This window comes from Thamnophis elegans, chromosome 1, assembly GCF_009769535.1.
Source record: "Thamnophis elegans isolate rThaEle1 chromosome 1, rThaEle1.pri, whole genome shotgun sequence".
NCBI lineage: Eukaryota > Metazoa > Chordata > Lepidosauria > Squamata > Colubridae > Thamnophis > Thamnophis elegans.
The window spans coordinates 3,730,832-3,757,165 of NC_045541.1; the positions used below are offsets into that span (position 1 = coordinate 3,730,832).

The 26,334-nt window shown below is 38.3% G+C and overlaps 1 protein-coding gene across 6 annotated transcripts in view; it reads right to left on the reverse strand.

Annotated features, from left to right (window-relative positions):
• PIKFYVE (phosphoinositide kinase, FYVE-type zinc finger containing) overlaps positions 1-26,334 on the reverse strand; it is a 108,501-nt gene that overhangs the window by 49,310 nt on the left and 32,857 nt on the right. For 3 of the 6 annotated variants that reach the window (XM_032216824.1, XM_032216816.1, XM_032216846.1), the window contains 11 exons: positions 24,542-24,699; positions 22,332-22,443; positions 17,395-17,542; positions 16,669-16,836; positions 11,311-11,373; positions 7,737-7,866; positions 6,677-6,857; positions 5,803-5,877; positions 4,038-4,145; positions 2,009-2,149; positions 1,614-1,740 (listed from right to left, as the gene is read on the reverse strand). In XM_032216824.1, coding sequence (XP_032072715.1) covers positions 1,614-1,740; positions 2,009-2,149; positions 4,038-4,145; positions 5,803-5,877; positions 6,677-6,857; positions 7,737-7,866; positions 11,311-11,373; positions 16,669-16,836; positions 17,395-17,542; positions 22,332-22,443; positions 24,542-24,699 — 1,411 coding nt within the window. Of the gene's footprint in view, positions 1-1,613; positions 1,741-2,008; positions 2,150-4,037; positions 4,146-5,802; positions 5,878-6,676; positions 6,858-7,736; positions 7,867-11,310; positions 11,374-16,668; positions 16,837-17,394; positions 17,543-22,331; positions 22,444-24,541; positions 24,700-26,334 lie in introns of those variants that run through there. The other 3 variants (XM_032216839.1, XM_032216832.1, XM_032216854.1) reach the window with 2 other exon arrangements.

Below are 26,334 nucleotides of genomic sequence, written 5' to 3' on the forward strand. Positions count from 1 at the left end.
GGGTGTTTGTTGCGTTCCTTTTTTTAACTTTGTGTGTCTTACTGTTTTTTAAGTTCCTTTAACCTTTTATTCTGTAAGCCGCCCGGAGTCCCCCGGGATTGGGCGGCATAGAAATCTAATCAATTCAATTCAATATGTTAGTCAGAGTTATTAATGATTCAAAATGTATTCAAAACAGAGTCCAATCAGAAATCCAACTGATTTCCATTATATCTTTCAACCTATCAAGTTCCAGAGTTTTATTTATAGATTGAACAGACACTTTTAAACTGTGAAAATAACATGAAATATAAATACACACACAAATAAACACAAAGTAAATGGAAATCTTTATGTAACATCACTGGTTCTACCATGAAGAGTTTGCAAAATAATATTTGGTTAACTTTCCATAAAACTGCCAGGATAATACAGCAAAAGACGGCAGCTACTGAAAAGGGCCTCCTGGGTTTTAGCATGTTCTGCTTAATTTATGTATTTCATATGAACTGGTTTTTGTTTTTTGTTTTTTTACTTCCACAAGCTTATGCCATTGACAAAGTGAGATTTTGGTCCATGAAATATTTTGTCACGTTGTATGTTACCCTTCATTATTTTAATTGCAGTAGATGAGTAAGTACATCTTTTTTGAACATTGTTTTTTCAGTTTTAATAAATTTTATTTTAAACACATAAGCACATCAACAGAAACAAACACATAACATTAAAAACAAACTAGGAACAATAAGTTCCATCGTATATCATACGGCAGTTCCGAATCGGTTTCTTTGCAGTTAGTGTTTTCCCTTCTATACATTTATATCTTGCGTTCATAATCTCCTTGTTCGTTATCCATTTTTAGGTACAATTCTTTATTTATTTATACTTAGCTACTTATGACCAAATATTATTTACCTATATTATGCTTTATATTTTCTTTCTTATTCTTTTGCTTTGCCATTCTTATATTATTATTATTCCATTTGAAAGGTTATAAGGTATGGTTTGAAATGCTTTGTTTACCATCCTTCGCACCTGCTGTGAGACCACCTTGTTTTCTCTTTCTTTTCTTTTCTCCCTCCCTTCCTTCTCTACTTCCTTCCTTCCTCGTCTCCGTCCCCTTCTTCCTTCCCTTACCTCTTCCCTACTTCTACCCTTTTTCTTCTCCATCCTACCTTCTCTCCTTCTCTTTCTTTCTCTTCCTCCCTCTTCTTCTTTTTCTCTCCCTTCCACCCACCTTTCCTTACCTCTTTCTTCTTCCCATACCTCTCTTCCACACTTCTTCTTCCTCTCCTACTGTCTCTCCTTCTTTTTCTCTCTTTTCTACCCTCCACTCCTTTCCATTCCTTCATCCCTCCATTCTCTACTTCCTTCTTCCTTTTTTGAACATTTCTTATTTATGTTTTGAGTTTGTACTAGACAGGCTTTATAATTTACAGTATGTCTCTGCTACCTGTAAATAAGAATTATGCCCTAACTTTAAGATGGCCATAGGAAAAGCACTGCATAAATTCCAATTTTTTATGTAATGTTGTCAATCAATCATATAATATTTGTTTTATCTTCACATTAGTCTCGACAGAGAGGAGACAGACAGGCACAAGTGGATAACAGAACCTGTTGGCTTTACTCACCATTAGGTAACTGGAACACCTGAATATAAAATTTATGGCAGGTCCCAAGGTGTGGTTTGGTTAACAACTGATCCATTGACATCAATACATCGCCCTGGGTCATCCGACTAACTCGATCCAGAACATGCTGCAAAACATTAATAAGATAAAGGCTGCTTTTGGCTTCTTTTCGTCTTCATCAGATTTATATCCCACCTTTCCTCTCAAGAACATAGCAATAGCAATAGCAGTTAGACTTATATACCGCTTCATAGGGCTTTCAGGCCCCTCATGGACGAACCACAGGAACATCACATTTGGTAGAAGAGGATGGTTACTTCGCATCTGAGCTTTTAATAATGTGGAGTCACTTCGAAGTACACAATCATAATATAATTTAAAACGCTAGTACTTACGGGCTTAACATTGATGACCAAACTTATGCCATGATCCAGTAGCATATCCTGAGCAAGTCGGGACACAGTTTTTTCAACCAAGACTAAAGTAGGTTTGACATCCACTATTCGCTGAACATAGTTTTTTAAAAACTCCCTTTCCTAAAATGATAAAAAAAGACTTTGCAGTCATACACTGAGTATTGCACAATCAGAAAGGGTTACTAGAGTATTTCTGGAGTTCTTCAAGATTGAACTCAAAAAAACTTGAGTTTTTCTTTTCTTTTTTTTTATGGGATATTGCCAAGGGATAGGAGAGATGAGGAAAGTACCATCATAATTTCGTGGCACGACAAAACCGCGCTCGACTAAAGCGCGCCCGATTAAACCGCGTCGCTGACGTCATCAGCAGGGCGACAACAGCGAGCGCGGAGAAAGAAGGGCGCTTTAAATAGCGCTTTGAAAGCAAGCCGATTCAAGTTAAGGTAAGGGTTAGGTTTAGGGTTAGGGTTAGGTTAAGGGTTAGGGTTAGGTTTAGGGTTAGGTTAAGGGTTAGGGTTAGGGTTAGGTTAAGGGTTAGGGTTAGGTTTAGGGTTAGGTTAAGGGTTAGGGTTAGGGTTAGGGTTAGGGTAAGGGTTAGGATTAGGTTTAGCGTTAGGTTAAGGGTTAGGTTTAGGGTTAGGTTTAGGATTAGGTTTAGGGGGGTTAAGTTTAGGTTTAGGGGTTAATTTTAGGTTTAGCGTTTACAGCGTGCTTTTTTCTCCACGCTGTTGTCACGCTGTGATGACGTCAGCTACGCGGTTTCGTCGAGCGCCCTTTAGTCGAACACGGTTTTGTGGTGGAACCCATAATTTACATATCATCTAAATTGTGCATATAGCAGATTATATAATTAAATCATAAACTAAAAAAGTCAGATACATTTCTAAAATTTCAGTTCACTCATTAAAAACATTTTGTATTCAAAATGCTAGGACACATTCTTTTTAAGACTGAGAAGAAATGCTTCAAAAATTGTTTCATTTTTGGTTCACAATTAAATTATTGAAAATATATTTACAGATTCTCACACATGTAATCTCAAATTTATGAAAAATATTCTTCTTCTTTTTTCCTGTCCTTTTTGGAACTGACCAAATAGTATAATATATCTTCCCCCATATAAATAGGTATACAAAGACTAGCTTTATGTAGACTTTAAAATCACCTGCTCTTGTCTCATTCAAATTTAACAAACCCCATAATGTATTCCTGAGTTAACATGTATAAAATTGTTCTGAGAATACTTAATAGAGCTCTTGAATACTAATAAAGTTTTCCTTATCCAGTCGTGTCTAACTGTAGGACACAGTGCTCATCTCCATTTCTTGGCCAAAGAAACGAGCATCGTCCAAAGACATTTTCTATGGTCATGTGGCTAGCATGTGTTCTATACGCCAAAGGCGCATGGAACAATGTTATGTTGATTTTGATGTTGATGTTGATTTTATTTATATGCCGCCCTTTTCCCCGAAGGGGACTCAGGGCGGCTCACAACTCAACCAGGGAAGGGGGATACAAGAGTGGTATCTATTAATCTACTTGAGTTTGCATGGTTTCAAACTGCTAGATAGGCAGGAGCTGGAATGTTCTCTATGTTCTTGAACACGAGAAGAGTTAAAATCAGTATCATTTACTGAACATTTTCTAAGCACATGTGAAACATAGTCCACAGCACTGAGCATTTCATCTCAAATCTCCTAGGAAGAAAGATGGTGGCAGAAGCATTTGTTTCCTGTAAATGTTTTCTATAAAATTCCCAAATATAATGTGCTGTAAAATATTACCATGTATTTATAATTGTATAATAAATATTAAATATATAATTGCAGACAGCCAAAAAGTCTCTAAAAGAGAAACCTTTAGCAATTAGCCTGAGAACAGCTAGTCAAGCACTAAGAAAAACGTTACTAAAAGCAACCTCAAAAATCCATAAAACCAACTAATTCATTAGGCTTTGATTTAATGTTAACGTGAATGAATAGGACAAGAAAAATAAAACTATTCTCACCTGGAGGACGATGGGATCTATACATGTAAACTTTGTTTCCTCTCGGTAAAGATATTCAATGGAACACTTCAGCAGAAGGATTTTGGGGTTTTTAATACAGGAATTCATCTGGAATTAGATAGAAATTATGAAATGCATTCCCCTTGTATTGCAGTGTTGGTAAAACAAGTCTGTAGCTCAGCGTCACACAGTTAAGTTTGAAACTTCCGAAATAGAAAAATGTGGGATAGACAGCATCACCACCAGATGGATTCATAACTGGCTGAACAACCACACTCAACATGTAGTCTTTAACTGAATTACATCTACATGGAAGGTAGCATGCAGTGGGGTACCCCAAGGCTGTCTCTTAGGCCTTAGGTTTTTAAGAACAGATTGGACAGCTATTTGTCAGGAACAATATAGGGTATCCTGTTTAAGAAGAGAGTTGAACTAGAAGACTTCTAAGGTCCCTTCCTTCTCTGTTATTCTGCTATTCTTACAAATGTTTGCTTCCCTTCATCTATCTATATAAAAATGGCAGTGTGTGTGTGTGTGTGTGTGTGTGTGTGTGTTCCAGCAGAACTCCGGAACGCCTTGAGCAATTTCAACCAAACTTGGTACACAAATGACTTACTCTCTGGAAACAAATACTGTGGGGGTAAGACACTCCTAACACTCCTCGGGGTCCGTATTCTGTTAAGATACAGCCTGTTGTGCCTTAAAATGGTTTCTACCGTACTGGTGTAAAATGGCTTCTACTATACACTGTAGTGGAGTTGGCATGGTAATGGCTTTACAGTACTCCAAAAGGGGGCTCCCTCTGATAAGTGGGGAAATCCAACATTAGAAATCCTATCTTAATACAGGATTAGGATAAATAAATAAATACCCGGGAAACGCCAGTTTGTCATAGATAAGTTCTCCCTACAGAGATTCTGCAAACACATCATAATCCACTGAAAGTAAATTTCTCAAGATCTCAACCAAAAAAAGTGATTGATCCCCATCAGTCTAGAAAAGTTTATAAAACTTAAGTCCAGCGCTCAGTCACATCCACAAAGTCGCAGTTTATGCAACAATATTGAATCTTCCCAAAAGGAGCCATTCTGTCAAAATCACTGTGAGAGAGCACCATAAAATGTTCCAGGTAGTCACAAATAAGCAAAATCCAGATATATGCAGTGATCTATCTTACTGTGATTAGAGTTTCACCAACAACAAAGCACAGGATAATCACAACTCATTAAAAGGAAAATTGATGCTTATCAAAAATACACCAAAAGTATCTCTGTGATTCTTCAGACTCATGAATAAATGTTCTAAGAAAAAAAATGGCTGTCATAACTGCCAAGCATAAGGATGACGGTTGCATTGTTTAGAGATGCCTTTGCTGCTTCACGCTCTAGATCAGTGTTTCTCAACCTTGGCGACTTTAAGTCCTGTGGACTTCAACTCCCAGAATCCCCCAGGCTGGGGAATTCTGGGAGTTGAAGTCCACAGGACTTAAAGTTGCCAAGGTTGAGAAACACTGCTCTAGATGACATTTCATCATATCCAAAAATTTAAGGGAAAGGGGCAGATAAATACTTTTTTACAGAACTACGGTGAAGTGTAATAACATAAAGAGCAAAAGATGCTGTGACATTAAGAATTGCATAGAACATTCATAATATCACTGCTGTATTCTCCCACCCCCACCCCAAATATTATGTAAAAATGGTTCCCAATACCGCCCTGAGTCTCTCGGGAATAGGGCAGCATACAAACTCAATAAATTGAATACCTTTTTATGTGCTATGTTTTTGGTGCATACAAAGCCATTCACCACCACAGAGTCAAATTTTTTTCCACCTGGAATCTGCAAAATTATAATAAAACATTATGTTAAGTTTGTATTTTATACTTTCCAACTTAAATTAGGAAACAAACTGGTCCTAGTCCTTCTATTCATACCGGCTGGTGAAAAGGGAAGTCGCGGGTGGCAGCTTCCTTAGCAATGAAGCAGCAGCCAATACAATTATGTTGATAGTTGGGAGACGAGAAAATGAAAATCTCTTTTTACAACAAAGTTAAAATACATAAAATGGCACATTAAAATTTATGCCAGAGTAAAATACAGATTTAAGGTAGGATGAATATGATCCTTCTCAAATACAGTTAATTAACTAGCCAGCCTGATGCTTTACCCTCTCCTGTTTTACATGACTATTATTAATTAATTAATTAATTTATTTATTAATTAGACTTATATACCGCTTCATAGGGCTTTCAGCCCTCTCTAAGCGGTTTACAAATTTTTTTAGCCAATTGAGTCAGCAACTTGCCCCCACAGTCCGGGTCCTCATTTCACCCACCTCGGAAGGATGGAAGGCTGAGTCGACCTTGAGCCGGTGAGATTAGAGCCGCTGAACTGCAGATCACAGTCAGCTAAAGTGGCCTGCAGTACTGCACCCTAACCACTGCGCCACCTCGGCTCTTCACTAGACAGTGAAAAACAGAAAGGTGGGCAAATCCCTGGTAGTAGGGGTATAATTGGATTAATGTGTGTCCCAAATTGGGCAGCACCAGTAATATTAAGGAAGGACATCTTTTCAAAAAAGCTCCCCTCCTTCTTTTCTACCTTTTTTTTTCAGTTCTAAACACACAGAGTGACTCACTTTTTTGATGTGGACAAACTGGCGAATGTCCATGTCGTCATCTCTGTTCTTGACGTCCGGCCGAACGGTCTGAACCACCTGGCAGACCACTGGCACAATTATATCACGCCAGGACAGGGACAATGCTTCATTGTATAGCAGCTGTTGAAGGAGAGCCATCATGTGGTTATGATTAGCAGAGCTGCAGATAAACATGATAAAGGTTCAAGAGAGAGGGAGAGAGAGAGAGAGCAGAGCTACAGTCATTATAGATATTGGAGCGGATTCTGTACAAATACGTGTACTTTTTGTCTAGAAGTGAACTTCAGGTGTCAATTGCAAATGCAAATCACAACACAATTATCTGATATAGTATCTTTTATTTGGTTTGCTATAGCAGGATTAGATATCGCTGTAGCAGCAGATGCATTGTTCCCCATTCTGAGCACCCAAAGCCTCCGCAGCGCCCGCAAAGCCATCCAGGGTGTCCAGGGTGATGGACATATGGGGAGCAGGCCCAAGTGCTGTGGAACCCTGGTGGAGTGGGGTGGGGGGAGAGGTGGGGGCACTGCAGTGTACCTGTGGTCTGTGATAAGAGTGAATGACTGCCATCATGACTTTGAAATGGGGTTGGATGTAATTTTTGGTGGTCTGTTGTAAGTTTGAACAGCCATTAAATGATCAGTCTAATCTTAAGGACTATCTGTACTATCTTTTTTGGAGGATCAAAAGTTGGAGTCAGGGGAGAAAGTCGACTAAAGTCTGTACATTTTCTCACTCTTAGCGAAGCAATCCATTTCATTATTTACCACTTTTCTCTTTCTGTAAGATCTTAATGAGAAACGTTTTTAGTCTGAGATAGAAAAGTTCTCAATATATGAAACGAAATTTAGAAAATGTATTGAGCATTAAACTCTTTTCAGCCCTTATACATTACAGAAATTAAGGACAGATTTCCTGTTTTTTATTTCTTACTCAATGTATAATAATTTTCTGTAAATTGGTGCCACTAGGGGGCCATAGTCACTATGCTCAAAAGTTAAAATATTTTCCGGGTTTCATTCATTTTCACTCAACTTACAGCAACCTCTCCATGGCTTGTTTTTCCCCATTCTCCTCCCTCAGCAGATCCAGATTGCTGTGATGCCAGCCTAGCGGTGTGAAGAAAAGGTCTTTGGATTTTTCTTCAACCCTCCGGTTAAAAAGTGACTCTAAAAACAAACAAAAATATAGATGGAATTGCATATTTGCAAATTAATTTGTGCACTAAATACAGATTATAACTTCATTGTCAGGGTTCTGACCAATGCCCTAGTAAACTCATAACTTGTATAGTTTAGCACAGATCTACACCCTGCAGGCAAAACATAGTTATGAGGAAGCATTATTGGAAAAATTGCTGTACTCTGCAGTCAGCTAAAGACTAAAGAATACTTCTCCTAGGAGGCGGGGCTGGCATTACGACGGTAGGACGTGCAATCTTGAAGCTCCAAGATCACCGTTGATATCTCTGCCGCTGGATGGTCCTTTTGGACCTAAACTGTCCTGTAGAGACAGTGATAGAGAAGGGCACATCCTGCTGATCCCAGGGACATCGCAAAGTCCCTGGTAGATCCAGGAGAAGCCCTTTTTTTCCGGCGACAGAGAAGCAGCCATTAAAGCCGCTGAAAGTTGGGACAGCTCCAGAACGGAAGGAAAGCTGGAGAGAAAGTGTGTCAAATTGGTGAGATAATTTTTATTATTAGATGAGAGAACATCCTAAAAGATTAAAAGTAAAGTTAAAACTGAAGACAGAAGAGGTCAAGTGGCGAGATTAAGCCTGAGTCAAACTTAGTGTTATTTTTCTTTAATCCTTTTATTGCTGGAATTTTTACAAATGCTTCTTATTTTTTAAACTGGACTGTTTTTTTTTCTTTTTCTTTTTTTAATACTTATTGTTTAAGACATTTTTTTCTTTTTTCAATGCCCTATTGTATTTTATTTTATTTTTACAAAAAAAATTTCCTTAAGTATGGAATATAAAGAGGGAAGTAAAAGTAGAGGAAAAGAAGTAACACTGCCACTTAGAGGCTTGGGGGCTTGGAAACCTTGTTTTTCTTTTCTTTCTTTGAGCATTTGATAATCTTGTGCAAAGTAAGAGCTGGTGTTACATTTCAAGGACTCTGAGCTTGTTTAATAAAAATGATACTAAGATGAGCACGGATTGTTTATACAGATGCTCCTCTGGGATACTATCAATATATATATTTATCAGCACAAATGCAACACAAATGTAACAAAGGCAACAGTAAAAATAATGGCTTTCTGTCTGGATGGTCTCCTAGGGTGAGCCAATAGACAGAGAAAGGAAGCAGTATGCTTTGTCCCATATTTGGGCATATCAGGGGTTGTGACACAAAATACATACATATATATAAATATTTATCAGCACAAATATATACATATACATATACATATACATATACATATACATATACATACATACATACATACATACATACATACATACATACATATATATATATATATATATATATATATATATATATAAAATCAGTAGAGTGAAAAGAAAGCTTGGAGTTGAAAGAAAGAAGATTGCAGTGAACTTGGAAAGAGAATTGTTAACTTTGTTTGGAACTTAATAAAAGAGCCTTGGATTCTATATAGTGGCAGTGTTTACTATCTGGAGGAAAAGATCAATACAGATGATGTTGCAACAAGAAAAAGAAAAGGAAGTGACATTGCAGATGATTATGCAAGAAATTCAAAATATAGAAATGTAAGAACAAAGAACATTGAAAAGAGAACAGAGTATATTGAACAAAGAATAGGAAAAACATATGAAAAAAATGAGAATATCTACTAAATGATGATGAAATATGAGGACAGATTTCAAAAAAGATGATGATGGAAGGAACAGACGAGGGGTTTCGAGTCTTTACAAGATATTCAGTGAAAAACAAGTTGCCAAGAGATGTCCATATAAGATTTGCCAAGAAAGCAATTAGAACACAAATACTACAAATGGCAAGAGATAAGAGACTGTATTACTATTGGATGGATACAGGATGACTTAATGAAATGCTATAATAAAAATTAATTTAAATTTATTTAAATTTAGAATATCTCACATAAAATGAAGTTATAATAGTTATAGTCAAATAAATGATTAACAATGATAATAATGTATACATATATACTAGATTGATAATATGAGATTTTATATAAATTGTAAGTGAGGACTATGGAGAGAATGCACAAAGGTTTGTAACCAAAGATAAACAATTTTATACAGAATATATATAAAAATGTACTACTACTGGATGGATTTAGGATGATGTAACGGTTTAACAATGATAATAATTGTATACATATATATCAGATTGATTATAATATGAGATTCTATTTAAATTGTAAGTGAAGACTATGGTGAAGATGCCCAAAAGTGTTGTAACCAATCGACACACTGTATGTAACTGGAAGATGGTTTTATGTTTCATGTGTGTCTGTGCTTGTCTGTTTAAAAATAAAAAATTCTAAAAAAAAGAATATTTCTCCCACAAGTCCTAGATATGGGGAAAGACTGTGCTGAATGTATTGCTTCTCCTCATGGAAAGTTACTATGACCTATTTGATATTAACATAGGTACTTGGCTCCAAATTTATTATATTTTATTATTTTATATTTTTTACTATATTTTGTGATAGTTCATCTTTTTATAAAGTCGTGAGGCATTAATAGCCATGGGCTATTGCAAAATCAACTCTAGAAATGTGAAATCAAAATCATTTTTCAGAAATGTGAAAAATAAACTTTAAAATCAACTTTTAACAGCATCTAAATTTTAACAATAAAAAATTAAACTATCTAATATAATTATTTCAGACTGAAAAGGAGTTATTCTGGTTCTACAATCTTAAGATGTATAGATAGAAGCTCAATTTTCACTTATGAACTCATTTATTGAAAGACAGATGAATATTATGAGATCAATATTTAATTATTTATTTAAATTAGACTGAATGAAATCTTGTAAAGGTTTTATGTGCTTTTCTCTTTTTGTTTTATATATAAGAAAGAAGTAAAATAAAAGAGTAAATCCCAAAACTGTTCCTATATTAACCTTTTTTTAAAAAAATGTTTCTTTTAAAAACTTTTAAAAGCTCTATTATGATTGTAAAGACTTGAGGCAGATCAGTATTTACTGCTTTTAAGATATTTTTGGTATTTTCATATTCTATACATCAAATGTACTAAATTGAATTCATAGAGAAAAATTTCTTACAAGCTAACATTGTGCTTTTTTATTTGTTCAACTAGCATGTGATGAAATCTAGAAATAGCTATAAAGTTTGTTGAATTATTTAAGCAAAATAAATGTACTTAATGTGTTAAAACATTAGTTAAAACTGAACTTTATAGCTTTAAGCTTAAAAGAAAACTAGTTAAATTAAAAGACAAATGCCAAAAATAGAAGCCAGAAGGAAAGGCAGGGATTTTTTAAAGTACCGAAAGGCTTCCGCAGTTAAGGCTGTCTTTACTCCAGTTGTAAGGCATTCACAGCATTTGGAGGGAGAATAATTTGACATTCACCCAATGTTACATGATCCCATTTTCTGTGGTGGGGGGGGCATCCCTTTCACCTTCAACTTACCTTTGATGAAAGCATCGCTTATGGAGATCATTTGTTGTCCTCCATTGTCAGCAATCATATACTCTGAATGAAGATAGAAAATAGAGATGGGAGGAGAAATGACAGGTTATGCTTGTATGCTATTATATGACATATACACCCATTCATTCCAGGTGGTTAATAAGAAACATGAGTCATGTATTTAGTCACTGAAGGCCTGTCCCGAGAGAACCTGTCTCGTTCGTTCTTCCTTCATTGTGTCAGCATAAATACTAAATTATCGTCCAATGGAATCGGTATGATATGAAAAAGATTCTGAATAAAAATCTTTTCCAGTGGGGCTTAATTAACTTCTTATATGGCAAATATTTGAACAAGACAAGTCTTATCTTTTTTTAAGTGGATTCTTGGTTGCCGCATCTAAGACAAGAGATGTGTTAAACATTCCTCGTACCCCTTCCCTACTTCCTCTGACCAACAACTCACGTTACTCAACTTTGTCCTCAGTTAATGGCTGTGGGGAAAAACACATATTTTGGACTCGACATTCCACGAGAGAACTGGGACAGCAAATTTGTATTTTTGCCTTGTCCCACAAGCTCTTTCTCATAGGACAAATACTGCCAGAAACATGATTAAAAGAAATAACGCCTAGAGGGGAGAGAAAAAGAAGAAGAGGAGGGAGGAAGAGAAAGAAAGAGAAGGAGAGAAGATAGGAAGGAGAAGAAAAAGGGTAGGAGAAGGGAAGAGGTAAGGGAAGGAAGAAGGGGACGGAGATGAGGAAGGAAGGAAGTAGAGAAGAAAGGGAGGGAGAAAAGAAAAGAAAGAGAAAACAAGGTGGTGTCTTAGCAGGTGCGAAGGATGGTAAACAAAGCATTTTAAACTATAGCTTATAACCTTCCAAATGGGATAATAATAATATAAGAATGGCAAAGAAAAAGAATAATTATGTGAATGTATATCTATAATCTGTATGTAAGAGAACAAATGATAGTAAAAATATATAGCATAATATAGGTAAATAATATCTGGTCATAAGTAGCTAAGTATAAATAAATAAAGAATTGTACACAAAAATGGATAACGAATAAGGAGATTCTGAATGAAAGATAGAAATGTATAGTAGGGAAAACACTAACTGCAAAGAAACCGATTTGGAACTGCTGTATGATATACGATGGAACTTATTGTTCCTAGTTTGTTTTTAATGCTATGTGTTTGTTTTTGTTGATGTGTTTATGTATTTAAAATAAAAAATTTATCCGGAAAAAAAAAAAAAGAAATAACGCCTCTCCTACAGAAGTTGCTACACTGATATCTCAAAAGAACAGAGAAGACAGCTTTAAGGGAGAGCTCATTGCCCCTATTCATTACTTCAGCTTGCATTTAGTTCTTCTTTGTTCACCATTACAAAGAGCTGAGTGGGTCTGGTGTTACTTTTGCACACCACATATGTATCCATCCAGTATAAAATAGGACAGACTGCTACAAAAAGACAGCTTAAATCCTATTTTAAGCCCTCGCCTTGTATGTGCATGCCACACACACACACATATGTACATTGCTAAACTCCAAGTACACTTAAGAGGGTTTATGAGACAGCATATATATTACTAGTGAGCCGTAGCAAACGGTCCCCAACACCATTACTACGATTCTAGAAGTAAAGGCAGTAGCAACAAAATTCAAACATAGTTCCCTTTACACTATACTGAATACGGAGGGTGAAGCTTGACACACAGCCTCTGCAAACTACATTTTGAAAACTTTTTAGTGAGGAAGTTTTGATTTGCCAAGCCGCCTAGAACTAGACATAATTTCAAATTATGTCCACAACGTAATTTCTGAGACAATGAACTCATTGCCAAAGAATTTAAAATATAATCATGCCTGTTTGTAGTTGTTGTAGCTTTTGAACCATACTCTGTAAACCCACATGACTATGGAATATTCTACAAAGCATGGTTTAAAAAGCAATATTTTAGTTAGAAGTCTTAACCAGTCAATATATCATAATCCCAAATTACTCACATAAATATTCTGCAAAAATCTTCCTTTAGGAAAACAAGCCTTTACATCATGTTGTTTTCAGGAGAGAGAGGCAATCTTTTTCGGTTATAAATATATTTGAAGTGCTGGAGTTATGTCATAGATGCTCTCAAACATAACTGCTACGGTAGTTTACCTAGTAACAAAATGGCTGCCATGTTGGGCACGGCTACTTGCAAAAGTTATTAGCCCATGGGATTGATGCCACTCTCCTTTTATCCTCCCAAGGCACACTTGGTTTTGTTTTATTTCTGGGTGACTGGGTTTATTTCCAAATATTCAATCATTTGATTTACTGCTCAATGAATATCACAACTTTCTGCCCAGCAACTAGCAGTGTGGGGGAGGAAGAGCCCTATATTAGTTTCAAAGAAATTTATTTGCTAAGGAAGCAGCTACAAATGGCTGGATATTTAAGAGATGCCATTGTGTAACAGCTCATCACTCTACACAGCCAGGATCATTCAACTGCCTGCATATTATTATCATTGCTATATATTGCATAGACTTACTTTGAAATATAAAGTTAAGGAAACTTCTATTTCTTATACTCTCTTCCTATTTCCCACCCTCAAATTTGCATATCCGACATCAGGAATTATTCCTTGCTTCAAAAAAGAAATTGCTGGATCAAAATAAAGTATCTTCCAAAATAGCACTCTTCCAAAATATTTATAGTTCTTACTAAAATAGAAAGTGGTAATCAATAGCAACTAAATCTTCAGATATGCCTTCCATGAGTTTTTTTTTGAGTATCTATATTTTTTTAGGAAAGATGACTGACACCTACTCATTGAGTAATGAAACAACATTATAGACTAAACTTAATACTAAGTTGTGGTGAAATGATGATTTAAAGCAGCTTTCAGATCCAAGCATATGAAAACCAACATGGTGATCTTAGGCCAATCATTCTCTCTCAACCAATTCACCTCACAGGGTCCTTGCTGTAGGGAAAATAGGAGGAAGAAAGTGTTCGCTGCCTTGAGATGTTTATAAAAATAATAAAGGTAGGATATAAATAAAATAATAAATACTTGGAGTCAGAGTGATAGAAGCATCATTTTAATGTCCTAATCTGCATAAAATTCAAGGGCGTGGACAAAATTCCAGGCAGAGATTGGTTGGTATTATAAATGACTGAATTACATTTCTGTAACATTTCGTACTGAGATGCCAAGATTTTTCTGCTTAGAAGCAAAATTCCCTTCCCTTCCAATGAACACCAAGGAATATTTTCAAAAGCATTTGGTATATTAGTATCATGCAATAATATTAGAAAAATGAAAATCAATTGCATGAACCGATATTATTAGTATTAGTTTTAGTGAACAGTGTTATTATTCCATGCATAAAGCAGCAGAATCAAATACTGAATGACAATATCTAAGGTTATTTGTTAGCTTCTGTCATTAGCATGGGCAATAGGAAAATTTACCTTTTTTATTTTATTTCCTTTAGAACAGAATCCTCTCATGATTTTTGTGAAGCAAAGTTGTCAAAAGAAAAGATTAGATGAAAAGCTGACTTTTTATCTGGAATTCTTTAATCATTTTGTAAGTCTCCCAGAGTCCCTCCAGCAATGAGGTGGGCAGCATATAAATTTAACTGAATAACAGAGTTGGAAGGGGGCTTTGGAGGTCTTTTAGTCCTCTGCACAAACAGGAGACCCTATTATCATTCCAGATATATGGTGATCCAATTTCTTCTTAAAAACCTCCAGTGATGGATTGCCCACTATTTGTGAGGGCACTGGTTAACGTTGTCACTGTTAGGAAATTTCTTAGTTCTAGCTTGCTTCTCTCCTTGATTAATTTCCATTCATTTGCTTCTTGTCCTGCCTTTAAGTGCTTTGGAAAATGACCACATCTTCTTAGATATTGGAACACTGATATCATGTCATCTCTAAGTCCTTCTTTTCACTAGCCTAGACATACATAATTCCTGCAACCATTCTTCATGTGTTTTAGTCTCCAGCCCCATAATAATCTTTGTTGCTCTTTTCTGCACTCTTTACAGAGTTTCTACATCTTTTTTTTATAATATGGTGACCAAAACTGGAGGCAGTATTCTAAGTATGGTCTTACTAAGGCTTTATAAAGCAGTACTAATACTTCGTGTGATCTTGATTTTATCTCTGTTAATGCAACCTAGGATTGTGTTGGCTTTTTTGGCTGCTGACACACACTGTTGGCTCATATTTAAGTGATTGTCCACTAGGCTCCAAGTTCCCTCTCACAGTTACTGCTATTGAGCAGGTTTCACCGAATTTGCACCTGTACATTTGATTTTTCTTGCCTAAGTGTAAGACTTTACTTTTCTCTACATTGAAATTCATTTTGTTGATTAGGGCCCAGTCTTCAAGTTTGTTGAGATCCATCTGAATCTTGAAGCTATTTTCTGGATAAATTTAATACATAATTTATTTATTTAATGTTTAAATAAATATTAAATATTTATTAAATACATTTAATAAATAAATATTACTATTAAGAACTTAAAGGGGAGATCCTTCACTGCCACCATTCTGATAAGTAAAAGAAGATCAGAGTTTAAAATGCTTTATCCTTGCAACATGCAAAAAGCCTGAATTAAGCTATAAAATAGCTGGACAATATGTATGACAATAACTTATCTGTCCTTTTAAGAAAGTAGAGATCAAATACCCAAAAGCATTTGTCTGAGACAGAAAGAAGAAAAGGAAATTCGGGTTCCTGCACTGATGTGAACAAACTCTCTAAAAGACTCCATGTATAATTTAAGAGACTGAATCCAAATTGAGTTTTTTTCTATCTCGCTATTCTACCCAAAATAGGATTGGCATAGCTGTATTTAGGAAGATCTGTGTTTATAGCAATAGCAGTTCGACTTATATACCGCTTCATAGGGCTTTCAGCCCTCTCTAAGCAGTTTACAGAGTCAGCATATTGCCCCCAACAACAATCTGGGTCCTCATTTTACCCACCTCGGAAGGATGGAAGGCTGAGTCAACCTTGAGCCAGTGAGATTTGAACCGCCGAACTGCAGATAGCAGTCAGCTGAAATGGCCTGCAGTACTGCACTCTAACCACTGCGCCACCTTGGCTCTTATATCTGCTGTCTTCAGAACAGATGTTCATCAAAACTCTTACACTTCATGGAGGAAAGGCAACTGTCAGGGGAGTTATGCAAGAACTCACCAATCGTATAGGCAACACTTGTTGTTTGTGAAAATGAAGAACGGGAATTCCCTAACTGTGAAAAGATTACAGGATTATTTGGACATATTTGAACGGAGGCATCAGCCTTGCTTTCTCTTATGGGTGACTCCGAGTGGCAGCTCCCTCCTACCTTTCTGGTCAGCAGGATGAGGGGGCACATGTGGGTATTTGGAGTGCTTCTTGATATGGAAGTTCACGTTGTCCAGCTCCACATTCAGGCTGATGGAAGCAGCTGAGTCGCTGTCCATGGCAGACTGGAAGCTGCTGACCGAGGTACGCTTGCTAGGGCTGGCGGAATCTTTGGGATTTCAGTGGGGAGAAGAAAAATACAGGGGGGGGAGAGGGGGTGGGTGGGTGCAAATAACAGGTTTCAAGAGGATATTAAGGAGAGGAGAGACATTATCTTTAATTACACGAAATTGACTGCTGGAGAAAGCGAGAAAGACGGTACTTTCGTCCACCTGTATTTCCGTGGCTTTTCTAAAATTCTGACGGTCTTTTAAGAACCGTGACTTTATCAGACCATCGTGCTACAGAGATACGCTGCAAACACATATTTTAAAGCCTGAAAACAAAATTAAAACAGTCTAGCTGACTGCACAAAAAAAATGCTGCATTTGTTTAAGCAAATCTTCTCAGTCTGGTATCCTCCAGATCAATTGGATTACAAATCCCATTTTTTCCTCATGGGAGTTGTAATACTAAGAATTAGACACATGAGTTGGAGCCAACTGGCATAAAAGGATTAGGGGGGGTGGGGGTGGGGAGGGGGGGAAGCATTCGTTTCTACAGGCAGGAAGCAGAAGCAATGGGACTATCAGCTAAAACGAAACCCTCAAATGAGAGACAGACTCACTCGTCAAGTTGTCGTCCCCTTCTTCTGCAATTTGCTCCGTGTCACTGTCATCAAACTTGATGTCTTTGAACCATGACGGCTCGGAATGGCCCTCCACGGAGTTGACGGAGTCGCTGTCTGGAGAAGGAGTTTCAGAAAATTCTGTACTCTATGAAATTAATGACGGGAGAAATACTAGAACATGAATTGCACAGAATGGAAACCACAAGATTAACACAACCAGATTAAGAGGACATTTGCAGGGGAGATTTTTTTAAAAAAAAAATGAGCAATGCGAATAAGTGTATCTTTTCCAATATATTTTAAGTAACAACATTTTGCTGGCAAAAATCAGAACTCATAAATAAAACAATGAGAAACAAAAAAATAAATAAATCGTTATTTTTTTCTCCATATGCAAATAAAGTTAGGAACCAATGTCGAGTAAGGGGTAACAGCCTTCTGATCCACAAAACAGGAAGTTTATTTTTGGCAGAGGGAATTGTAACTTCAAATGGTCACTCATGCCCTCGTCACCGCTAGGCTCGATTACTGCAACTCACTCTACATGGGGCTGCCCTTGAAAAGTGTTCGGAGACTACAGTTGGACCAGAATGCAACTGCGCGAGCGATATCGGGTGTACCTCAGTACACCCATGTTACACCTATCCTCCGCGAGCTGCACTGCCTCCCTATTGGTCTCCGGACGCGCTACAAAGTGCTGGTGATTACCTTTAAAGCCCTACATGGCATTGGACCTGGATATCTGAGAGACCGTCTCCTGCCACATACCTCCCAACGTCCAATAAGAACCCACAGGCTAGGCCTCCTCCGGGTGCCGTCGACCGGACAATACCGGCTGGTGACCACTCAGGGGAGAGCCTTTTCTGTAGCTGCTCCGTCCCTGTGGAACGAGCTACCAGCAGAGATCTGGACCCTCCCCACTCTTGTGGCCTTCCAAAAAGTCACCAAAACCTGGTTGTTCCGACAGGCCTGGGGTTGCTGATTTTTAAATCAGGTCCAACCCCCAGCTAAGCCAAATGTATGTTGTGTTTTTTAAACTGTTTTTGTTTCTTTCCCCTATGTGTTTTTTATTTTATTTCGTATTTGTAAGCCGCCCGGAGTCCTCCGGGATTGGGTGGCATATAAGCTCGTTAAATTGCGAATTGTCAAACTTTTGTGTTTTTTTTTTTTAAAAAACTCTCTTGCTCTTAAAAGTTCTTCTGTGCTATTCTAAACGGGGAGAAATTCTGTTGCCACACTAATAAATCCCACAGGAAATTCAAATGATCACAAATGTGTGGGAATTCCAGCCCTGAAAACCAGAATGTTATCAACTACCCAATGGGCAGCCCAAGGAACGTCTGTTTTTGAAGTACACATGCTTTCAGATGTATCCACGTGTGATGTTAACGTTTGTTAGAGTTCCTAGTTTTCTCCACTTCATTCCATGACATGCTTGTTTAACTTGCTGTCCTCTCTCGCAGGCATAAAGATATTTAATGAAAGTCAGTAACTCACTCCCCTACTCAGTCACATATTATTGTTTAAAAATATAGCTCTACTAATTATTAATATTGGGATCAAGCCCAGGTAATTATGCTGAAACTAATTTTTTTCTTCAAGGTTAGTATACTTTGCGAGAGGACACACACACACACGTACTAATTGAGCAATTTTCTAGCTAACCAAATAAAAATGACACAGATTTAATCTGTTGCAACTCAAAGGCCAATTTTGACCTCATCACAGATGAATTCTACAAATGCGAGTCTGAAGCAAGCATTATTGTAGACAGAACAGAAGGAATTTCTAGGAACAAACATTAAGCAATCTTTCTGATAAGGAATAATCCTGATATAAACTGGAAATGTGGATTTATCCTTATTTTTCTCCATATGTGTCTGTAGCTTTAAAAGCTTTATAATTTTTCCCCTACTACCAAAGCAATTTTATTTTATTTATTTCAAAAGACAAGACAAGAAATAGATACAATGCATAGTTTTAAATTACTTATTTACAAGTGTAGGCAGTTGTTAAATATAGTCTGGCAAAACTGTGTACTGAGCAAATAAATCTATCATCAGCCTGCCTCCTGTATACGACAGGAAATCTAAACTAGATCTGCCCAACTCATAGAGGGAAAGGGCTACATTGATAAATCAAAACTAATGGTAGGCCATAAAGGAATAGCTGGCACCACAGCTGTAACTGTTCAACAGCTGGCAAAGCAGCAATGGAGCTAGTGGCATTGATGAGGCCTTGAGGTGTTGGAGGTGCTTGGTAGCAATTATTTCAAAGTGGTGGCAGATCCCTTTTAAAGGCAGCAATGAGGTGGGAGTAGAGTTAATTTATGTCTGTGGGTCAGAGGTGGGTTCCTACCAGTTCGCACCAGTTTGGTACAACCGGTTCGTCAAATCTACCGAACCGGTTACAAGAGGTTCCACCAGTGGACCCGGAAAGCAGGCCACACCTACTTTTGAAACCCACCACTGGTCCTTGGATATGATTATTCTACACTATCATGCTCCTATTTATAAAACTCAGTGCCTCTGTGAAAGGTAAGGGTGACTACTGCGTTTGTGGTGCAATCAGAACATTGCGTGTGTTGAAGTTGTTTTAATGCAAACCAAAGATGCCTTTGAAAAAACAAGTTTGCATCATATTCTTATTCATGCCAGTGCTGTGTGTGGGGTAATTTAAGGTGGTTCTGACAAGTGTCGTCGGCATCTTCATATCCGGTCACATGGGCGGCAAGCCACTCCCATCCGGCCACATGGGCAGCAAGCCACTCCCACAAAGGAGGCCACACCCACAGAGTAGTTTTGAACAATTTTTGAAACCCACCACTGGTCCTTGGATATGATTATTCTACACTATCATGCTCCTATTTATAAAACTCAGTGCCTCTGTGAAAGGTAAGGATGACTACTGCGTTTCAGAAGTCAATCAGAACATGGCGTGTGTTAAAGTTGTTTTAACGCAAACCAAAGATGCCTTTTAGAAAACAAGCTTACATCATATTCTTATGCATGCCAGTGCTGTGTCTGAGGTAATTTAAGGTGGTTCTGACAAGTGTCGTCGGCATCTTCAAATCTACCGAACCGGTTAGAAGAGGTTCCACCAGTGGACCCGGAAAGCAGGCCACACCTACAGAAGAGGTTCCAAAAATTTTTGAAACCCACCACTGCTATGGATATTCTCAGTCATCCAAGTCACGGCTGTCTTTTTCAAGAGACAGCTTCTCATCCAAGAAGATCCTTCAGCTCTCACTGGACGGTGGGGAATGAAAGGGTTTGTACTCATTGCAGACAGATAAGACATTTGCATTCTTTTAGCGAGTCATTAAGGTGACCTGGAGATTTATCTCTGTCATCAGGGTCACCTGAGTGGTGCAAATGGGTGTGGAGGCTTCTTGGAACTATTAAAAGGACTGTGCTGTAGATTGGAGACAGATATCATATCCCTCCCCCCTCTGTTGAGAGAGGGCTGTTCAATTTTGACATAGATGGCCTCTTTGACCCCTATTTCAAACCAGCGGTCTTCTCTGTCCAAAATGTGGACTTTGCTGTCTTCAAGCGAGTGGAATTACCTGTGTCTCTTAAACGCAGATGGACTGCTGAATCTAGTCCTGATGTGTTTGTTCTCCCATGTTGTGCCAAGTGCTTATGAAGTGGTTGTTCTGTTTCCCCAATGTACAGATCTGCACATGGCTCACTGCATTATATTGCATATACCACATTGCTCAGTTTATGTCTGGGTGTTTTATCTTTGGGGTGGACAAGCTTCTGTCTTAGTGTATTCTTGGGTTTAAAGTGTGCACGTATGTGCATGTATGTTGGCCGAAGCTGTCTGCAAGGAATATACATCCTTCCATTCCTCACCATCCAGTCAGAGCTGAAGAAGCTTCTTGGATGGGAAGCGAAAGTCCACTTGAAAAAGCACCTTTGGGATAGAGTTAATTTAGTTTCAAAAAAGTCGGAAAGTCACGTAAGGCTGCTTTGCAAGCTGGCTGATCTAAATAGTTACATGTTTGATATCTATATTTACAGCCTTTGGGGTGTTTGTTTTTGTAAAAAAAAAAGTCCTGATTTTTTAAAAATATCTATACTTTGATTTTTCTTCTGAAGTTCTTGGAAAATGCCTTCTTTTCAATGAAGATTCCATAAATTTCTAACTTTATTTCTTGCTGTTGTTTGTTGCGAAATTGTGTCCGATCCATCGCGACCCCTCTAGACAACGTTCCTCCAGGCCTTCCTGTCCTCTACCATCCTCTGGAGTCCATTTAAGCTCACACCAACTGCTTTGGTGACTCCATCCAGCCACCTCATTCTCTGTCATCCCATTCTTCTTTTGCCCTCAATCTTTCCCAGCATTAGGCTCTTCTCCAGTGAGTTCTTCCTTCTCATTAGGTGGCCAAAGTATTTTGAGTTTCCTCTTCAGGATCTGGCCTTCTAAAGAGCAGTCAGGGTTGATCTCCTCTAGGACTGACCGCTTTGATCGTCTTGCAGTCAAAGGGACTCAATGCAGGAGTCTTCTCCAGCACCAGAGTTCAAAGGCCTCCATTCTTTGGCACTCAGCCTTTCTTATGGTCTTTTCATACATTGGAACTGGAAAAACCAGTTATTTCTTGACCTTAGATAAATAAGTTCACTTGCACATTTATTTTATATGCCACACGTCTCACTCTGAAAAGTTGCTCTGGGTGGAAATTATCCTTATTTTCCTGATTTAATTATCAGAAATTGAATTGCTTTCCACAGGCTTTTCCAAAAGAACAAATGGACACACTTTCTGAATAGTTATTAAGTGAAATGCAAAGATCATCATGAAACTTACAAAACTTGCTATTCTGAAATTTCTGGGTCAAAAATTCCAAAGCCACAAGACAATGTTAGTTTTTTTCTCTCCAAGCTACGCGATCCACACCTAACTTTTCACACAAAAGAAATCCATACCTGTAATGGTCTGTAGAGAGCATACTCATCTCTAAAGATTTGATCATGGTGACTGACACAATCCAGCCAACGCCCATCTACTAAAGCCTGTCCTATTGCAATGGCTTGAGCCCTGGAAATAAGACCATTTAAAACCTCATGTTAACAAACAAACGAATTTTTAATTTACCGTAGAGATGTTTTTCTTGCAGTGCTCAAAGGTAAATAATACATATAGAAGGTGTAAGATTAAGATGGTTTAAAAAGTGAGCTTCAGAAACCTTTTTTCAACCAAAGGAGCCAAACTCAACAACCAGTTTGGTGAATTATTTAAGATGCTGGACTAATAACCAGGAGACACAGTTTTAGTCGTCCCTTAAGACATGGAAGCTGGCTGGGTGACTTTCAGCCAACGGCTCTCTCAACCCAACCCATCTACCTCACAGAGTGATTGTGAGCCGAGGTGGCGCAGTGGTTAGGGTGCAGTACTGCAGCCACTTCAGCTTACTGCTAGTTCTGCAGCTCGGCGGTTCAAATCTCACCGGCTCAAGGTTGACTCAGCTTTCCATCCTTCCGAGGTGGGTAAAATGAGGACCCAGATAGCAATAGCAATAGCAGTTAGACTTATATACCGCTTCATAGGGCTTTCAGCCCTCTCTAAGCGGTTTACAGAGTCAGCATTTTGCCCCCAACAACAATCCGGGTCCTCATTTTACCCACCTCGGAAGGATGGAAGGCTGAGTCAACCTTGAGCCGGTGAGATTTGAACAGCCGAACTGCTGAACTGCAGTCAGCTGAGGTAGCCTGCAGTGCTGCACTCTAACCACTGCGCCACCTCGGCTCTCTTGTGGGGGCGATATGCTGACTCTGTAAACCACTTAGAGAGGGCTGAAAGCCCTATGAAGCAGTATATAAGTCTAACTGCTATTGCTATTGTTTTGGTGAAATAGGAGCTTAGACTATTAAGCAGACTGCCTTGAATTCTTCAAATAAGGACAGAATATAAATCAAAATAATAATTTTAAGAAACTCTGTGTCTTTGCCAACCCCTCATAATTTTGCTTTCATGTCATCCTCAAGCTCTATATAAGGTACTTTCAAATCAACTTTTAATTGCTGTGCTTTTAAAGAGACGCTTTTTTCCTTTAGACAGGCAAAACCCAAGTACCCTGCTTATCTTGTTCTCTGGGGATATCCTGGTTTGGATAAGTGTAGAGTCCTGAACTTTAAACTCTTCCACTGTACCCACCAAGCTGATTTCTAGCTCAGAGATACGTTTTTGAAAAAAAGGATCATCCTCTTAGCAATAACCAGCATGGGGGACAAAAAGGGGAGACAGAAGCTGCCCTGTGGATTTGGGAGGAAATCTCTTTCTCTTGCTATATCACACTCTCTCCTGATAGTTGGTGAGCATGAACCCATGTTCAGAATCCACCCAAATTAATGGCAGAGGGGTGATGGGTTCTACAAACTGTCTGAATCATCATTACACAATTCTCAGTTCCTGACTGGTGTTATTTGGGTTCACCGACAAATGCGCGCTCGACAAAAGCACGCCGACGAAACTGCGACGAGAAAACCGTGAGTTCTAAATCGTGCCGACGAATGAGCGCAGAAGCACGCCGACAACAGCGCGCCGACAAAAGCGTTCCTTCAACAAACAATAACTGCGAGTTCTAAACCTAACGCTAAACCTAACCCTAAACCTAACCCTAAACCTAACCCTTACCTTAACTGAAATCCCTAAACCTAACCCTTACCTTAACTGAAATCGCGCTTTTGTGGGCGCGGTTTTGTCGGCGCGTTGTTGTGGGCGCGTTTATGACGTCGCGGTTTTCTCACCGCGGTTTTGTCGGCACGCTTTTGTCGTGCGCGCATTTGTCGGGTCACGGTTATTTGGACTATTTGAGATTAATGATAAACACAAAGGATATTCTGACTCATTAACAGAATAGCCTGGAAGGTAATTAATGGATCAAAACTTAATTATTCTTATCTAAAAGTTTATTCCCCAAAAGAATTTACTATAGGAGGCATAGATCAAGAACAAGAAAGAGGGGGAAAAATAGGTAGGATGGGAAAGTGTGGGTTTGACTAGATACGAAATGCTGGAGTTTAATTATGAATAATTTTACATTTGCAGAATCCCTAAACTGGAATAAGCCCAACTATTTTTAGCTTACTATCCTACGTCAACTAACCCTGAACATACTTACAAAAGACCCCATTACCTAGTAGTGATGTGGCCATTCCTTATAAGCCAATTGACCAGCTCCTTCCCTACAATGCAGTTGGGGTGGGTACGCAGCCAGTAGCGATGATCTTGAAACTCCATCCCACTGTTGTGATGGCATATTTTCTTCCACAAATCCTTTAACTGAACTGAGTCCTAGAAGACAAAATGATGACATTTGGAGATAGCACACATTTACAGGGCTTAAGTGTTCTGTTCTGAGAGGTGCTGTTTACGCTCTTCCAAGTGATTTACAAAATCCCTTGTTTTGCCCCTCCCCTTTTCCTGGATAGACTGCTAAGACAGACAGTTTGTTCAAGGGACAAGTGCACATTTTATTTAAATATTCAGAATTTTAATCATTATCCTTCTGACCAGAGGTGGGTTCCTACCAGTTCGCACCTATTCGGTAGAACCGGTTCGTCAAATCTACCAAACCGGTTAGAAGAGGTTCCACCAGTGGACCCGGAAAGCAGGCCACACCTACAGAAGAGCTTCCACGATTTTTTGAAACCCACCACTGGTCCTTGGATATGATTATTCTACACTATCATGCTCATATTTATAAAACTCAGTGCCTCTGTGAAAGGTGAGGATGACTACTGCGTTTGTGGTGCAATCAGAACATGGCGTGTGTTAAAGTTGTTTTAACGCAAACCAAAGATGCCTTTTAAAAAACAAGTTTCCATCCTATTCTTATGCATGCCAGTGCTGTGTGGGAGGTAATTTAAGGTGGTTCTGACAAGTGTCGTCGGCATCTTCATATCCGGTCACATGGGCGGCAAGCCACTCCCATCCGGTCACATGGGCAGCAAGCCACTCCCACAAAGGAGGCCCCACCCACAGAGTAGGTTCGAACAATTTTTGAAACCCACCACTGACTAAGACAGACAGTTTGTTCAAGGGACAAGTGCAGATTTTATTTAAATATTCAGAATTTTAATCATTATCCTTCTGACTGAGAGAATGTTTAAATATAGATTGTTGGCTTTCCGACACTCCAGAGACTTTGTGATGATGCCTAGACTCTTGATTCTTTTTCTTTTTAGACAAGTAACCAAAAAACGTTTTTGAACATTTTGTGATTTTTAGAATTAGACTGGACAATTAAGACTGGCTTGGGGACTAGCATTATAGAGTGCCTGTGTACTTCCACAACGCACACAGGCATTGCCATTCATGACTGTCAAATCTTTTCCCCTGCTTTATTTTTAACATTTCAAATGCGTGGAAAAGCAGTTCCTTCTCTTCTACCTATTCCATCCACTTCTTTGCTTTCACTGGTGCATAACTGCGTACAAACATTTTTTCAGAAAGGAAGAAATTATAGCAGCTGGGGAATCAAACTCCATAGAACTCCACCTACTAATTAGAATCAATCCTCTTTTTTTAAACAAAAAAAAGATGAACTCTGCTACTGATAAATTGAACAGTTTACATGTGTTTAAAAGAAGGGGTTTTTAAATATTTTGACATGGTGCAGAAGGTTGCAATGTGGCAGTGTTTTGAAACAATCTAAGGGTAATAGCCCATATATTCTTTTTTATTGCTTTTTTTATTCTTTGATTATGCAGGCCACCACTGGAATCAAGCCTATGATTGTGCCTATGGCATTTTCTCTGTTCTTTAGGCCTACAGGCAGAATAAAAATAAATGCTTAACTTTTGGTAAGAATATGGATGAAAACCAGTGGTGGGATTCAGCCACTTCGCACCACTTCGGGACAACCGGTTGGTTAACTTTCTGAGCAGTTTGGTGAACTGGTTGTTGGAAGAATTCATTAGGGCAGAG